This window comes from Littorina saxatilis, unplaced genomic scaffold (genome assembly GCF_037325665.1).
Source record: "Littorina saxatilis isolate snail1 unplaced genomic scaffold, US_GU_Lsax_2.0 scaffold_1382, whole genome shotgun sequence".
In the NCBI taxonomy this organism is placed as follows: domain Eukaryota; kingdom Metazoa; phylum Mollusca; class Gastropoda; order Littorinimorpha; family Littorinidae; genus Littorina; species Littorina saxatilis.
This window is the reverse complement of record NW_027128683.1, coordinates 1-18,465: the sequence shown is the minus strand read 5'-3', so window position 1 is coordinate 18,465 and position 18,465 is coordinate 1. Positions and strand designations below refer to the sequence as shown.

Here is an 18,465-nt window from a genome sequence, read left to right as displayed (position 1 = left end):
CCCCCCTTCCCGTTGCTCGGACGAGTCATCAGGAAGGCGGACTTAGGAAAGCCGTCACTGCTTCTGGTCGCCCCGCTTTGGCCAGCTCAGGCATGGTTTCCGGACCTGCTTCGGCTGGCGCACGGGCCACCTATTCTTCTTGCTCTGGCAAAAGGAGAGTTGGTCCAGCCAAGAACGGGGATTCAGCACGAAGAGCCTCAGCTGCTCAACCTTCACGCGTGGAGGTTGTTCGGTTAGCATTGAGACGCTCGGGTGCAATGGACTTGACTCTTGACTTGATTCAAAAGGGCTCACAGAGCATCCACCTCTTCGGGGTATGCTTCTCATTGGACAGCATGGTCCAAGTGGTGTCTGGAGAAAGGCTTGAGCGTGGTCTCTTTGCGTTCAGTTCAGGTAGCCAATCATCTGGCTTTCCTTTCTTCACAAGGCAGTGCTGCTGCTTCTCTCAAGGTGAGACATTCTGCAATCTCTTCTATACTTTGAAGCAGATTGGTCGCTCCATCAATGGCGGAATTATCTCGGGTGTCATCAAGGGCGCTGCCCTGAATGAAGCCCGAGACTGCACTCCAGTCCCTAAGTGGGACCTGTTCTTGGTCCTTGAATTCTTGCGTTCTCCCGACTTTGAGCCGTTACAAACAGCAAGTCTGACCAGACTAGAAAGGCGCTCTTTCTCCTGTTACTCGCTACGGCACGTAGAGGCAGCAAAGTTCATGCTATTTCCGGTCGCCCGGAAGTTATCACTCATGGGGCTGACGGCTCTATTTCTCTCAGGTTTCGCCCTGGCTTCCTGGCCAAGAACCAGAGACCAGATCAACCTTCTCCGGTCTTGTCCATCAAACCTCTCAGTCAGATACTAGCGGCAGACGACCCGGATATGGTCAACTGACCAGTGAGAGCCCTTGACCTTTACCTTCGGCATACACAGCCTATTAAAGCTAAGAGCCAAACGCTCCTTTTCATTCGGTGAACACCAAAAGAGAAAAAGATATTTCTAAACTCACTCTGACTCGGTGGATCTCTTCGCTCATCAGGCAGGCATATGAGTGGTCTCACACCGAGAAAAAGGGTGGGGGGGTACTCTGTTCTCCCTCTGACCAAGGCTCGGGTGCACGAGCCTAGAGCTTGGGCTTCCTCCTTAGCTGCTCTTCGTTCTCGACGAATGGAGGAAGTTCTACACACTGCCTACCGGAAATCTGAAGATGTTTTCATCAATTTCTATGTACAAGACATCGCCAGCATGTGCCAAGATGGATCCCGCTCACTTCCTGCTATGGTCGCAGCGGGCCAAGTTCTAGCCAGAACTTAACCTAGGGGCCTAAGGTATACTATAGATTCCCTCCACCATGTTGTTGCTATCTGCATTTATGTGATTCGGCGTAAGTAATATGTAAGTTAATCGACAATTTTAATAATAAATTTTCATTTGATTAATATACTTACCCGAATCACATGGTGAATTCCCTCCCTACCATCCCCGCACTATAGTTTCTATGTATTCTTTAAGTCGTATGATATGTCCACGTGTGATCACGCCGGATATTGGCGGTAGCGCCACCTACGGCAGGGGGGACAACCCATGTAGAATAACCAACTGACTAACTCACTGAGTCAGTGTTTTTCTAAAAGGGTTGCTTCCCTTAATTTGACGACAAGCGGTTTTTTCAGACGATAAGCATCTCAGACTAAGTCAATGCATATAATTATGTGATTCGGGTAAGTATATTAATCAAATGAAAATTTATTATTATAATTTTCGATTTTAGCAGGTAGAGGGAGTTGTGTTGGATCATTAAATAATAAAAATGTCAGATAGTTGTGTTTGTGTGTGACAGATTTAACACTACAAAGAAATTACAGTGTGAGGGGTGCTCGTACTGAGCAAACTAATACCACACAATCTTTCCACACGCTTTCTTAACACAAATAAAACACTCGGTATAATGCGTAGTTCATGCTAAGCAATCTAATGTCACACAATCTTCCCAAGGACTTTTCTTACACCAATGAAACACTCTGTATAATGCGTAGTTCATGCTAAGCAATCTAATGCCACACAATCTTCCCAAGGACTTTTCTTACACCAAAACAACACTCGGTATAATGCGTAGTTCATGCTAAGCAATCTAATGCCACACAATCTTCCCAAGGACTTTTCTTACACCAAAACAACACTCGGTATAATGCGTAGTTCATGCTAAGCAATCTAATGCCACACAATCTTCCCAAGGACTTTTCTTACACCAAAACAACACTCGGTATAATGCGTAGTTCATGCTAAGCAATCTAATGCCACACAATCTTCCCAAGGACTTTTCTTACACCAAAACAACACTCGGTATAATGCGTAGTTCATGCTAAGCAATCTAATGTCACACAATATTTCCAATGACTTTTTTTTACACCTAAACAACACTCTGTATAATGCGTAGTTCATGCTAAGCAATTAGTCCATGAACTGAGTCCAGAAGTGTTTCACCCCCCCTGTTAAAAAATTCGTAAACTTTAATGAACTTTGGTGATCAACTGTGGTGTTATACTGTTCAAAAAAAGAAACGCATAGTTGCTACTTGCCAAATTTGTTTTATTTTTCGAAAAAAATTAACAGAAAATCCAATATTTAGATTATTTGTTTGAAATTTGGTATGGACACAGTTGAATGCACACACAGTTCATTTGCATCTTCAAATCAATCAGTCAATCAATACGATTGGGTGCCGAGGCTGTCAAGTCAGTAGGGGGTGTGACTGCCTTGAGCAGCAACAACTGCCCGGCACCTTCTGGGCATGGACTGGATCAGATGCCGGATATCTTGCTGTGGGAGCCTGCAATAGATCGCGGTGATTTGCCGGCGCTTCTTCTCGCCTGCGCACACGTCTGTCCAATTCATCCCAGAGGTGTTCTATCGGGTTCATGTCTGGCGACATGGATGGCCAGGGAAGCACCTGGACATGGTGGTCGGTGAGGAACTGGGTGGTGAGTCGTGCTGTGTGCGGAGCGTTGTCCTGCTGGAATATGGCATCCTGGTCAGCCAGAAGAGGAAGGGCGTGTGGGCGCAGAATTTCCTCCACGTATCGCTGGGCAGTTATGCGCCCTTGGACGTGCACCAGGGTGCTCCTTCCAGCAGTATTGATCGCCCCCCACACCATGACGCCTCCACCACCATGAACGGGTGCCTCATCCACACAGTTGGGCGCGTAACGTTCGTTTACTCTCCGGTAGACCCTCCTCCGACCATCATGTCGCTGGAGCAGGAAGTAGGACTCGTCGCTGAACCACACGTGTCTCCAGTGATTCCGGACGGTCCAGCGAAGGTGCTGGTTGCCCCACTGCACTCGGTTCTGGCGATGGCGGCGGGTGAGGACAGCTCCTCTGTGAGGTCTGCGAGCTCTCAAACCAGCTTCATGCAGGCGGTTCCGCACGGTCTGGTCCGATAATCGGTGTGGCCCGGGGAGAGCCTGGACAGAAGATGAGGCCGACAGGAAACGATTCCGGAGGTGGCGGAGCCGTATGAAGCGGTCGTGAGCAGCAGTTGTCGCCCTTGGTCTTCCCGCTCGTGGCAAGTCAGCAACGGAGCCAGTGGCTTGAAACCTGACCCACAGTCTACTGATGGTGCTCTGGGACACGTGGAAGTGCCTGGCGATTGCACTTTGACTTTGGCCTGCTTGTAAACGACCCAATGCAATTTGGCGGTCTTCTCTGCTCAATCGGGCCATCTTTCGTCGCTGAATTGTCGTCTGATTTCTTTGTGGCGAACAATCCGCTTTTATGGGTTTTGGAAGACATGGTGAGAGCTCAATATTCCCCGAGTTTCACGAGATTACACTGAAGCATGACGAGTGGTCATGCCAAATGAGCAATTTTGACATTGTAGCCACTGATAACGCATGCGTCACGTGCAGAGCTCACTTGTGGCAATGGACGAAAGGTCGACGACCAGATAAACATTTTCTGCAGTTTGGTGGATATCCTTGTAGCCATATAACTAAATTAACCAAATATTACAAGCTATGCGTTGTTTTTTTGAACAGTATATTTCCTAAGATAAGATATCGTTCTTTTTGCGTATGTTGACAACAATGATTTCTGCACGATATACAACACTCAGAACGACAATAACCGCAAAACTCTGACCACAGTGAAGGCACGCGTGCACTGACCATATCTCGAACGGTGGGAACTGTCGATTTGCTGAAATATCTTCAATAAAGTTTTTCTCTGGAAAATTGTGTAACATACAGGAAATAAAGTCTAATGCAGTTCAAAAGTAGACTTTATTGCCGTTCTTTTGAGCTATCCCACGTTACCACAAGATTATTCTGACGTACACCATGGCGGGTTTATCTCCCCTTCCCCGGATTTGGCTTTGACGCAAAATGCATTCTTCTTTGGCGATTTCTGCACGCGTAGCGTGTATAAATAATTAAATATGTACACTTTTAAGTTCTCTGTGTAGTAATACTATCCTTTATTTGAATCATATAATTTGATTAACATAATAGGTCATTAGGGCACCAATGATGACCCATTTTTCAAACGGAGTCAACTGTCAATTTGCTGAAATATTGTCAATACACTTTCTCTCTCAACAATTGTGCAATTTATTGGAAACAAAAAACAATGTAGTTCGAAAGAAAAATATCTTGCCGTTTTTTTAAGCTATCTTAAATTACCATAGGATTATTCTGATGTCCACTATCGCGGGTTAATCTCCCCTACCATATTTTAGACTTTGATGCAAAATAAATGCTTTGAACATTTATTTTGGTTTTCTTATTGCCATAAGAGTGTATTTGAACATTTCAAATGTGGGTGGGTGGTCAGTGTATGTGTGTGTGTGTGTGTGTGTGTGTGCGTGCGTGCGTGTGTGTGTGTGTGTGTGTGTGTGTGTGTGTGTGTGTGTGTGTGTGTGTGTGTGTTAAGAGTTGAATCGCGTTGAATTTATCAAATGCATACGTTGTAATACTGTCATTAAGACGATCATTAATACAATATCGACATGATAGGACGATCAACCGTTCAAGAGAGAGAGAGAGAGAGAGAGAGAGATATTTGATTTGATAGCTGTTGCTTTTTGGGTCCAGCGGATCATATAGGCCAGAGAGAGAGAGAGAGAGAGAGAGAGAGAGAGAGACAGAGGGAGAGAGAGAGAGAGGGCAGGCAACGAGTAAATAATTTAGATTAGAAAAGAAACACAAAGTGCCGTTCATAAATTCTTCTTATTCATCAATATATCAAATCTAAGGCATAACATTTTTTTGTTTTATAGACGTGATTTTAATTGGTTGGACATTTCCTGTGTATTATTAGATTGAGAATGCTAAAAATCAGATAGCGTAATAATGATAACATTTAACATCTTCAATACCTAAATGCGTCATGCTGTTCATTCTGAAATGGCGTTGAGTGGCAAATGGCCGTTTGAGACGGGTCCAGTCATCTAGCTTATCTCAATCGTTCATGCTCTTTCTAGTTCGACATACATTGTTGACTTTCAGACAATACATTTGAAATGCATATTAGCATGTGATTCAACATAAAAACAAGACGATGATATCAGGTAATGTTCCCAGATGTTACTTCAATGAAGAATATATATGTCCAGGAAAGCAGTAACAATAATACAAAATCAAGCAGTAACATTGTGAAAATGAACAGGCAATCAAAACAAAAACAAACATCCACGTAAGGTAGGCTCGAATATTTCCACGTTGTCTGTGATTATTTCCTTTTGATGTCAAACAAAAACATATTAAGAACACCCCTCCTCTCCAGTAATCCTTCCACCATGATAGCACGATACCAATGACAAAATGCCATTTATTATTCACCAAGAGGCATATAAGGACGAGTTCCAATCAGGGCCGGACTACCCGGGGGGTTATGGGGGTTGCGCAACCCCCCCCCCCCCTAGCCTAAACATGTACCTCACTTATTTAAAACATATTTTATTATTGTTTATTTTATGCCGTTTCATGCAAGGAGCGACCATTTTCCTATCTTAGAATATGACCTACCCATCAGCTTCAGGGGGGTTCGTCCCCTGACCCCGCCAGGGGGAACATCCCCCTGGACCACCACTGGCAACCCCCCCCCCCCCTCCTCTTAGCCTAGTCCGGCCCTGCCAATAGACACACTACTACACGAACCACTGAATGTCTTCCTAGAGGACTTGAGAAATACTGTTATCAGTTGTCATGACTGTCTGCACGGAGGCATGGTTGACAAGCGGTGCGTCCCGCTAGCGCTACGTGTCATTTGTGCTACGTGTCGTTTGCGCTATTTTCTGTAGTGCTATCGACACAAATTGCCAAAAACAGTAGTGCTATCGGCACGTAGTGCTATTGCCACAATTCACACATGCCATTATCACTACGTCTCAATAGAACTACGTGTCGATATCACTATTTTTAAAAAACCAATGTACTGTAGCGCTACGTGTCGATAACGCTACGTGTCGATTGCACTATATATACCACATGTTCAAACGGCAGACACTTTAAGTTCCCTTTGTGTGTGAGTGTGAGTGTGTATATATGTATTGTTGTCTGCATGGTGGCTGTCTGTCGGATCTGTATGTCTGTCTGTCTCTGTCTCTGTCTCTCTCTCTGCACCTTTCAATCGCTCTTTCTCTGTACCTCTTTTAAATCGCTCTCTCCTTGTCTCTCCCGCTCTCCCGCTCTCCTCCCCCTCTATCTCTCTCTCCATCTGTCTTTCTGTCTTCTCTCGCTCTTTCTTTCTCGCTCGCTCTTTCCGCCCCCCCCCCTCTCTCTCTCTCTCTTGCATGATACCGTATATACATACACGGATGTTTTTCTGTGTGTGAGTCTGTGTGTACAATACCGTGTGTACGTATGCGTTTGTGCGTGTGGGTGTGTGTGTAATGAAGAGAGAGACAGTGAGTGAGCGAGCGAGTGAGCAGGAGAGAGAGTCACACACACACACACGCACATACTGAAACAGACACACACACGCACACACTGAAACAGACATACATATACACGCACAAACCAGGAGTGAGAGCGAGAGAAAAAATGAGAAAGAGAGAGTCGTCAGTAAGTAGTGGTATTGACACGTAGCGATAATGACACGTAGCGCTAAAAGATGTAGTGCTGTCGACACGTAGTGATAATGAACGAATGATAGCGACTCATAGACAAATTATTTGTAGCATTAGTAGCGATAGCGGCACGTAGCACAAATGACACGTAGCACAAATGACACGTAGCACAAATGACACGAAGCGCTAGCGATACGCACCCGTTGAAGCCTGCATTAATAAAAGCTCACCACCACATCTCTCTTTGAGCTACTGATACCGGACGTCATTGACACTGGTGAAACGATGTTTGCCGTACAGCAGACATGTGAAAGCATGAAGGTCATCCTTGACTTCTTCGGGTGTGCCATGTATCCCCGAGGCTAGCGAGAGCTTCCATGAATGTTGAATTGTGCAGATTCACAGTCATAACATCTGATAACAATAATTATTTCTCAAGTCCTTTAGGAATACATTCAGTGGTTCGTGTAGTAGTTCGTCTATTGGAACTCGTCATTATATGCCTCTTGGTGTATACTACATGTCTTTTTGTCATTGATATCGTGCTATCATGGTGGAAGGAGTACTGGAGAGGAGGGGTGTTCTTAAATGCTTTTATTTACATCAAAAGGAAATAATCACAGACAACATGAAAATATTCGAGTCTACCGTGGATGTTTGTTTTTGTTTTGATTGCCTGTTCCTTTTCACAATGTTACTGCTTGGTTACATATTAGTTTTACTGCTTTCCTCCATATATATTCTTCACTGAAGTAATATCTGGAAAAATTACCTGATATCATCAATTGCATTTTATATTTATTGTCTGAAAGTCAACAATGAATGTCGAACTAGAAGTGAGCATGAACGATTGAGATAAGCTAGATGACTGGACCCGTCTCAAACGGCCATTTGCCATTGAACGCCATTTCAGGATGAACAGCATGGCGCTTTTAGGTACAGATGTTGAATGTTTTGATTATTATGCCATATATTTTTTCGCATTCGCATTCTTATAGGAAATCTCCAACCTATTACTATTCTTTTTAACACGTCTAAAATGTTATGCCTTTGATTTGATATATTGATGACAAAGAAGAATTTATGAACGGCATTTTGTGTTTTTTTCTATTTATTTACGCCTCTCTCTCTCTCTCTCTCTCTCTCTCTCTCTCTCTCTCTCACTCTCTCTCTCCCTCTCTCTCTCTCTCTCTCTCTCTCTCTCTCTCTCTGGCGTTGTAACACAGGCCATGTGAACAGCGTTGTAACACAGGCCATGTGAACAGCGTTGTAACACAGGCCATGTGAACAGCGTTGTAACACAGGCCATATGAACAGCGTTGTAACACAGGCCATGTGAACAGCGTTGTAACACAGGCCATATGAACAGCGTTGTAACACAGGCCATGTGAACAGCGTTGTAACACAGGCCATATGAACAGCGTTGTAACACAGGCCATATGAACAGCGTTGTAACACAGGCCATATGAACAGCGTTGTAACACAGGCCATGTGAACAGCGTTGTAACACAGGCCATATGAACAGCGTTGTAACACAGGCCATGTGAACAGCGTTGTAACACAGGCCATATGAACAGCGTTGTAACACAGGCCATGTGAACAGCGTTGTAACACAGGCCATATGAACAGCGTTGTAACACAGGCCATGTGAACAGCGTTGTAACACAGGCCATATGAACAGCGTTGTAACACAGGCCATATGAACAGCGTTGTAACACAGGCCATGTGAACAGCGTTGTAACACAGGCCATATGAACAGCGTTGTAACACAGGCCATATGAACAGCGTTGTAACACAGGCCATGTGAACAGCGTTGTAACACAGGCCATGTGAACAGCGTTGTAACACAGGCCATGTGAACAGCGTTGTAACACAGGCCATGTGAACAGCGTTGTAACACAGGCCATGTGAACAGCGTTGTAACACAGGCCATATGAACAGCGTTGTAACACAGGCCATATGAACAGCGTTGTAACACAGGCCATATGAACAGCGTTGTAACACAGGCCATGTGAACACCGTTGTAACACAGGCCATGTGAACAGCGTTGTAACACAGGCCATGTGAACAGCGTTGTAACACAGGCCATGTGAACAGCGTTGTAACACAGGCCATGTGAACAGCGTTGTAACACAGGCCATATGAACAGCGTTGTAACACAGGCCATGTGAACAGCGTTGTAACACAGGCCATGTGAACAGCGTTGTAACACAGGCCATGTGAACAGCGTTGTAACACAGGCCATGTGGACAGCGTTGTAACACAGGCCATGTGAACAGCGTTGTAACACAGGCCATGTGAACAGCGTTGTAACACAGGCCATGTGAACAGCGTTGTAACACAGGCCATGTGAACAGCGTTGTAACACAGGCCATATGAACAGCGTTGTAACACAGGCCATATGAACAGCGTTGTAACACAGGCCATGTGAACAGCGTTGTAACACAGGCCATGTGGACAGCGTTGTAACACAGGCCATGTGAACAGCGTTGTAACACAGGCCATGTGGACAGCGTTGTAACACAGGCCATGTAAACAGCGTTGTAACACAGGCCATGTGAACAGCGTTGTAACACAGGCCATGTGAACAGCGTTGTAACACAGGCCATGTGAACAGCGTTGTAACACAGGCCATGTGAACAGCGTTGTAACACAGGCCATGTGAACAGCGTTGTAACACAGGCCATGTGAACAGCGTTGTAACACAGGCCATGTGGACAGCGTTGTAACACTGGCCATATGAACAGCGTTGTAACACAGGCCATGTGAACAGCGTTGTAACACAGGCCATATGAACAGCGTTGTAACACAGGCCATGTGAACAGCGTTGTAACACAGGCCATGTGAACAGCGTTGTAACACAGGCCATATGAACAGCGTTGTAACACAGGCCATGTGAACAGCGTTGTAACACAGGCCATGTGAACAGCGTTGTAACACAGGCCATGTGAACAGCGTTGTAACACAGGCCATGTGAACAGCGTTGTAACACAGGCCATGTGAACAGCGTTGTAACACAGGCCATGTGAACAGCGTTGTAACACAGGCCATGTGAACAGCGTTGTAACACAGGCCATGTGAACAGCGTTGTAACACAGGCCATGTGAACAGCGTTGTAACACAGGCCATGTGAACAGCGTTGTAACACAGGCCATATGGAACAGCGTTGTAACACAGGCCATGTGAACAGCGTTGTAACACAGGCCATATGAACAGCGTTGTAACACAGGCCATGTGGACAGCGTTGTAACACAGGCCATGTGAACAGCGTTGTAACACAGGCCATGTGGACAGCGTTGTAACACAGGCCATGTGAACAGCGTTGTAACACAGGCCATATGAACAGCGTTGTAACACAGGCCATGTGAACAGCGTTGTAACACAGGCCATATGAACAGCGTTGTAACACAGGCCATGTGAACAGCGTTGTAACACAGGCCATGTGAACAGCGTTGTAACACAGGCCATGTGAACAGCGTTGTAACACAGGCCATGTGAACAGCGTTGTAACACAGGCCATGTGAACAGCGTTGTAACACAGGCCATGTGAACAGCGTTGTAACACAGGCCATGTGAACAGCGTTGTAACACAGGCCATGTGAACAGCGTTGTAACACAGGCCATATGAACAGCGTTGTAACACAGGCCATGTGGACAGCGTTGTAACACAGGCCATGTGAACAGCGTTGTAACACAGGCCATGTGAACAGCGTTGTAACACAGGCCATGTGAACAGCGTTGTAACACAGGCCATATGAACAGCGTTGTAACACAGGCCATGTGAACAGCGTTGTAACACAGGCCATGTGGACAGCGTTGTAACACAGGCCATGTGAACAGCGTTGTAACACAGGCCATGTGAACAGCGTTGTAACACAGGCCATGTGAACAGCGTTGTAACACTGGCCATGTGAACAGCGTTGTAACACAGGCCATGTGAACAGCGTTGTAACACAGGCCATGTGGACAGCGTTGTAACACAGGCCATGTGAACAGCGTTGTAACACAGGCCATGTGAACAGCGTTGTAACACAGGCCATGTGAACAGCGTTGTAACACAGGCCATGTGAACAGCGTTGTAACACAGGCCAGGTGAACAGCGTTGTAACACAGGCCATATGAACAGCGTTGTAACACAGGCCATATGAACAGCGTTGTAACACAGGCCATGTGAACAGCGTTGTAACACAGGCCATGTGAACAGCGTTGTAACACAGGCCATGTGAACAGCGTTGTAACACAGGCCATATGAACAGCGTTGTAACACAGGCCATGTGGACAGCGTTGTAACACAGGCCATGTGAACAGCGTTGTAACACAGGCCATGTGGACAGCGTTGTAACACAGGCCATGTGAACAGCGTTGTAACACAGGCCATATGAACAGCGTTGTAACACAGGCCATGTGAACAGCGTTGTAACACAGGCCATGTGAACAGCGTTGTAACACAGGCCATGTGAACAGCGTTGTAACACAGGCCATGTGAACAGCGTTGTAACACAGGCCATGTGAACAGCGTTGTAACACAGGCCATGTGAACAGCGTTGTAACACAGGCCATGTGAACAGCGTTGTAACACAGGCCATGTGAACAGCGTTGTAACACAGGCCATATGAACAGCGTTGTAACACAGGCCATGTGAACAGCGTTGTAACACAGGCCATATGAACAGCGTTGTAACACAGGCCATGTGAACAGCGTTGTAACACAGGCCATGTGAACAGCGTTGTAACACAGGCCATATGAACAGCGTTGTAACACAGGCCATGTGAACAGCGTTGTAACACAGGCCATGTGGACAGCGTTGTAACACAGGCCATGTGAACAGCGTTGTAACACAGGCCATGTGAACAGCGTTGTAACACAGGCCATGTGAACAGCGTTGTAACACAGGCCATGTGGACAGCGTTGTAACACAGGCCATGTGAACAGCGTTGTAACACAGGCCATGTGAACAGCGTTGTAACACAGGCCATGTGAACAGCCTTGTAACACAGGCCAGGTGAACAGCGTTGTAACACAGGCCAGGTGAACAGCGTTGTAACACAGGCCATATGGACAAGTTTAATCAAACTGTAGAAAAGTGTATTCCCAAAGACAGTTGTTCATGCATCATCCATTGTGCTTCCTCGGGGAGACCACCCACTGAAGAAAACTGTGTGTGCCTCCAATGTTGCCCTGCAAACTGTGTGTGCCTCCAATGTTGCCCTGCAAACTGTGTGTGCTTCCAATGTTGCCCTGCAAACTGTGTGTGCCTCCAATGTTGCCCTGCAAACTGTGTCTACCTCCAATATTGCCCTGCAAACTGTGTGTGCCTCCAATGTTGCCCTGCAAACTGTGTCTACCTCCAATATTGCCCTGCAAACTGTGTGTGCCTTCAATGTTGCCCTGCAAACTGTGTGTGCCTCCAATGTTGCCCTGCAAACTGTGTCTACCTCCAATGTTGCCTTGCAAACTGTGTCTACCTCCAATGTTGCCCTGCAAACTGTGTGTGCCTCCAATGTTGCCCTGCAAACTGTGTCTACCTCCAATGTTGCCCTGCAAACTGTGTATGCCTCCAATGTTGCCCTGCAAACTGTGTGTGCCTCCAATGTTGCCCTGCAAACTGTGTCTACCTCCAATGTTGCCCTGCAAACTGTGTGTGCCTCCAATGTTGCCCTGCAAACTGTGTCTACCTCCAATGCTGCCCTGCAAACTGTGTGTGCCTCCAATGTTGCCCTGCAAACTGTGTCTACCTCCAATGTTGCCCTGCAAACTGTGTGTGCCTCCAATGTTGCCCTGCAAACTGTGTCTACCTCCAATGTTGCCCTGCAAACTGTGTCTACCTCCAATGCTGCCCTGCAAACTGTGTGTGCCTCCAATGTTGCCCTGCAAACTGTGTCTACCTCCAATGTTGCCCTGCAAACTGTGTGTGCCTCCAATGTTGCCCTGCAAACTGTGTGTGCCTCCAATGCTGCCCTGCAAACTGTGTGTGCCTCCAATGCTGCCCTGCAAACTGTGTGTGCCTCCAATGTTGCCCTGCAAACTGTGTGTGCCTTCAATGTTGCCCTGCAAACTGTGTGTGCCTCCAATGTTGCCCTGCAAACTGTGTCTACCTCCAATGTTGCCTTGCAAACTGTGTGTGCCTCCAATGTTGCCCTGCAAACTGTGTCTACCTCCAATGTTGCCTTGCAAACTGTGTCTACCTCCAATGTTGCCCTGCAAACTGTGTGTGCCTCCAATGTTGCCCTGCAAACTGTGTCTACCTCCAATGTTGCCCTGCAAACTGTGTGTGCCTCCAATGTTGCCCTGCAAACTGTGTGTGCCTCCAATGTTGCCCTGCAAACTGTGTCTACCTCCAATGTTGCCCTGCAAACTGTGTGTGCCTCCAATGTTGCCCTGCAAACTGTGTCTACCTCCAATGTTGCCCTGCAAACTGTGTGTGCCTCCAATGTTGCCCTGCAAACTGTGTCTACCTCCAATGTTGCCCTGCAAACTGTGTCTACCTCCAATGCTGCCCTGCAAACTGTGTGTGCCTCCAATGTTGCCCTGCAAACTGTGTGTGCCTCCAATGCTGCCCTGCAAACTGTGTGTGCCTCCAATGTTGCCCTGCAAACTGTGTGTGCCTCCAATGTTGCCCTGCAAACTGTGTCTACCTCCAATATTGCCCTGCAAACTGTGTGTGCCTCCAATGCTGCCCTGCAAACTGTGTCTACCTACAATGTTGCCCTGCAAACTGTGTGTGCCTCCAATGTTGCCCTGCAAACTGTGTCTACCTCCAATGTTGCCCTGCAAACTGTGTGTGCCTCCAATGCTGCCCTGCAAACTGTGTGTGCCTCCAATGCTGCCCTGCAAACTGTGTGTGCCTCCAATGTTGCCCTGCAAACTGTGTGTGCCTTCAATGTTGCCCTGCAAACTGTGTGTGCCTCCAATGCTGCCCTGCAAACTGTGTCTACCTCCAATGTTGCCCTGCAAACTGTGTGTGCCTCCAATGCTGCCCTGCAAACTGTGTCTACCTCCAATGTTGCCCTGCAAACTGTGTGTGCCTCCAATGTTGCCCTGCAAACTGTGTCTACCTCCAATATTGCCCTGCAAACTGTGTGTGCCTCCAATGCTGCCCTGCAAACTGTGTCTACCTCCAATATTGCCCTGCAAACTGTGTCTGCCTCCAATGTTGCCCTGCAAACTGTGTCTACCTCCAATATTGCCCTGCAAACTGTGTGTGCCTCCAATGCTGCCCTGCAAACTGTGTCTGCCTCCAATGTTGCCCTGCAAACTGTGTGTGCCTCCAATGTTGCCCTGCAAACTGTGTCTACCTCCAATGTTGCCCTGCAAACTGTATGTGCCTCCAATGTTGCCCTGCAAACTGTGTGTACCTCCAATGTTGCCTTGCAAACTGTGTGTGCCTCCAATGTTGCCCTGCAAACTGTGTGTGCCTCCAATGTTGCCCTGCAAACTGTGTCTGCCTCCAATGTTGCCCTGAAAACTGTGTGTGCCTCCAATGTTGCCCTGCAAACTGTGTGTGAAAGTGAACAAGTTGTCTTTACAGACCACACTGAAACCTTCACCACCCAGAGTGGAGCACCACGCAAGGCATTATACTGGGACTCTATCCACCCAGAGTGGAGCACCACGCAGGGCATTATACTGGGACTCTATCCACCCAGAGTGGAGCACCACGCAGGGCATTATACTGGGACTCTATCCACCCAGAGTGGAGCACCACGCAAGGCATTATACTGGGACTCTATCCACCCAGAGTGGAGCACCACGCAGGGCATTATACTGGGACTCTATCCACCCAGAGTGGAGCACCACGCAGGGCATTATACTGGGACTCTATCCACCCAGAGTGGAGCACCACGCAAGGCATTATACTGGGACTCTATCCACCCAGAGTGGAGCACCACGCAAGGCATTATACTGGGACTCTATCCACCCAAGTCCCAAAGGAATAGCGAGGCTTGCATGTAACATCAAATACGCTGGTCAGCCTCGTCTGCCCAACCATCGCCCATCTCTCTCTGTCTCTCTCTGTCTCTCTCTGTCTTTGTCGCTCTCTCTCTCTATTCTCGCTCTCTCTAGTCTCTCTCTCTCCGTCTCCCCCCCCTCTCTCTCTCTCTCCCTCCCTCTCTCTCTCCCTCCCTCCCTCCCTCTCTCTCCCTCCCTCTCTCTCCCTCCCTCCCCCCTCTCTCTCTCTCTCTCTCTCTCTCCCTCTCTCTCTCTCTCTCTCTCTCTCTCTCTCTCTCTCTCTCGAATAAATGAATAAATACTGAATAAATAAAGTTCAATTCAATTCAATTTTCTCTCTCTCTGTCTGTCTCTCTCTCTCTCTCTCTCTCTCTGTCTCTCTCTCTGTCTCTCTCTGTCTCTCTCTGTCTCTCTCTCACACTCTCTCTCGCTCTCTCTCCCTCCCTCTCTCTCTCTCTCTCGAAACCTTTTGCAGCTTGAATGCTTTATTGTGTGCAAAGATTTAGTATCTTTCTTGAACACACATAGATCTATCTTTGATGACATGTTTTGAGTTGACGATCATAAACATGCAGAATAAACACGCTCCTGTTCTGACGTGAAAAATTATTATAACCAGCAATGACGTAATGAATGAATAGATTCCTTTGACGTCATTTGTATATCAACTTCTTTCACCCAAGAAGAAAAAAGAAGGTTGTTGTTTTTCCCCCGCAACATTTTCGCAGGAATGTCGAGCATAGTTTTATTGTTCTTGGGAATATGTGCAGCCACGCTATCAGCAGGTAGGCCATTTTTCATGTGAAATATCAGAATTACTGGTATTAACAATGAGCTGATTATTTTTCAACAAAATAGTTATCTAGTGCCGTCATTGGCAGACCGATCATTTTGTACGGTTGCATGATTGAACGTTTCCTATACTTAAACAGACACGAGTTGCCAAACGATAAATTTGAATTGTTCAGTTCGAACACTCATGTCCACATCACTGGGAAGTCACTCTTTCAATTTGAGATTAAGTTTTACTGTCATGACTGTTCTCCCTTTCACCATCTTCACGTCTGCTCAGAGCACAGGCGGAAGGTATCGTTCACTGTCCAGACCACTACTTCCATAGTCAGAGGGCAAGGTAGTCACAAACTTCAAGTTTCTCGTTTTGTTGGGTGCATTCAAGCCGAGATGTGTCGCAGCGTAGCACAAGTATGTAGAAGTTATAAATCTAACCGTAGATAAAACAAGAACAAGTCGCGAAAGGCGAAATTACTACATTTAGTCAAGCTGTGGAACTCACAGACGTAGTCCGCCGCTAGTGCAAAAGGCAGTGAAAGTGACGAGCCTGTTTGGCGCGGTAGCGGTTGCGCTGTGCTTCATTGCACGCTTTACTGTACCTCTCTTCGTTTTAACTTTCTGAGCGTGTTTTTAATCCAAACATATCATATCTATATGTTTTTGGAATCAGGAACGACAAGGAATAAGATGAAATAGTTTCAGAAATTTAATTTTAATCATAATTTTGATATTTTTAATTTTCAGAGCTTGTTTTTAATCCAAATATAACATATTTATATGTTTTTGGAATCAGAAAATGACGAAGAATAAGATGAAATTGGTTTTGGATCGTTTAATAAAAAAATAATTTTAATTACAAGTTTCCGATTTTTAATGACCAAACTCACTCATTAGTTTTTAAGCCACCAAGCTGAAATGCAATACCAAACCCCGGACTTTGTCGAAGATTGCTTTGCCAAAATTTCAATCAATTTAATTGAAAAATGAGGGTGTGACAGTGCCGCCTCAACTTTTACAAAAAGTCGGATATGACGTCATCAAAGGTATTTATCGAAAAAAGGAAAAAAACGTCCGGGTATATCATACCCAGGAACTCGCATGTCAAATTTCATAAAGATCGGCCCAGTAGTTTAGCCTGAATCGCTCTACACACACACACACACACACAGACACACACACAGACACAGACAGACACACACACACACACACACACACACACACACATACACCACGACCCTCGTCTCGATTCCCCCCTCTATGACTAAATGTAAAAAGGGTTGGTGGGGAGGGGGGATTTGTTGTCTGTGCATGTGCGACTTTGAAAACGTAGAATGGAACTCCGCATAAAAGAACGTTCCAACGTAAAATCAAACTAACTCCTTTATACCCATACTTTGCCATGTTTAGGCACGGTCATGAAAGGGGTTCCAATGGTGCAGCCATAGTCGTATTTTTATATTTAGTCAAGTTTTGACTAAATATTTTAACATCGAGGGGGAATCGAAACGAGGGTCGTGGTGTATGTGTGTCTGTCTGTGCGTGTGTGTGTGTGCGTGCGTGTAGAGCGATTCAGACCAAACTACTGGACCGATCTTTATGAAATTTGACATGAGAGTTCCTGGGTATGATATCCTCGAACTTTTTTTTCATTTTTTTGATAAATGTCTTTGATGACGTCATATCCGGCTTTTCGTGAAAGTTGAGGCGGCACTGTCACGCCCTCATTTTTCAACCAAATTGGTTGAAATTTTAGTCAAGTAATCTTCGACGAAGCCCGGACTTCGGTATTGCATTTCAGCTTGGTGGCTTAAAAATTAATTAATGACTTTGGTCATTAAAAATCTGAAAATTGTAAAAAAAAAAAATGTTTCTAAAACGATCCCAATTGACGTTCATCTTATTCTCCATCATTTGCTGATTCCAAAAACATATAAATATGTTATATTCGGATTAAAAACAAGCTCTGAAAATTAAATATATAAAAATTATTATCAAAATTAAAGTGTCCAAATCAATTTAAAAACACTTTCATCTTATTCCTTGTCTGTTCCTGATTCAAAAAACATATAGATATGATATGTTTGGATTACAAACACGCTCAGAAAGTTAAAACAAAGATCGGTACAGAAAAGCGTGCTATCCTTCTTAGCGCAACTATTACCCCGCTCTTCTTGTCAATTTCACTGCCTATGCCGTGAGCGGTGGACTACGAGTATACGGTCTTGCTGCGTTGCATTGCGTTCAGTTTCATTCTGTGAGTTCGACGGCTACTTGACTAAATATTGTATTTTCGCCTTACGCGACTTGTTTTAGTATGCACAAACACACGCCTCATCCCCTAGATCATTGGTGACCCGAAGAAAGCAGTTAGAACTGGGTTCAAGGCCATACCTATTCAGGAAAGTTTGCGCGCCATTGACAATTTCGGAGGTGCAATTTGGTATTACCTCAGTTTTGGAGAAAAGGTAAATGCCCGACCATTTTATTTTTACCAATAGACTCGAAACTTTGTAGAATGGTCGTAGAAGATTAGTGCTCGCAACTGCCTTTTGCGAGGGCTAAACTCTGTACTGGGTGTGTACAGAATACAGAATATGTTATTGCCCAAGTTTAGGAATTCTTTCTGACATTATATATATGCGATTTTCACTCTCTTAGCTCAGAGA

The 18,465-nt window shown here is 45.8% G+C and overlaps 1 protein-coding gene across 1 annotated transcript; it reads right to left on the bottom strand.

The window, feature by feature from the left end:
• Positions 1-12,169: 12,169 nt before the first annotated feature.
• LOC138957032 (uncharacterized transmembrane protein DDB_G0289901-like) lies at positions 12,170-14,552 on the bottom strand (the record flags this gene model as incomplete). The annotated part of the gene is made up of 1 exon (XM_070328204.1): positions 12,170-14,552. A coding segment is annotated over one exon (2,383 nt), but the record flags the coding sequence as incomplete, so codon positions are not given.
• Positions 14,553-18,465: the final 3,913 nt, after the last annotated feature.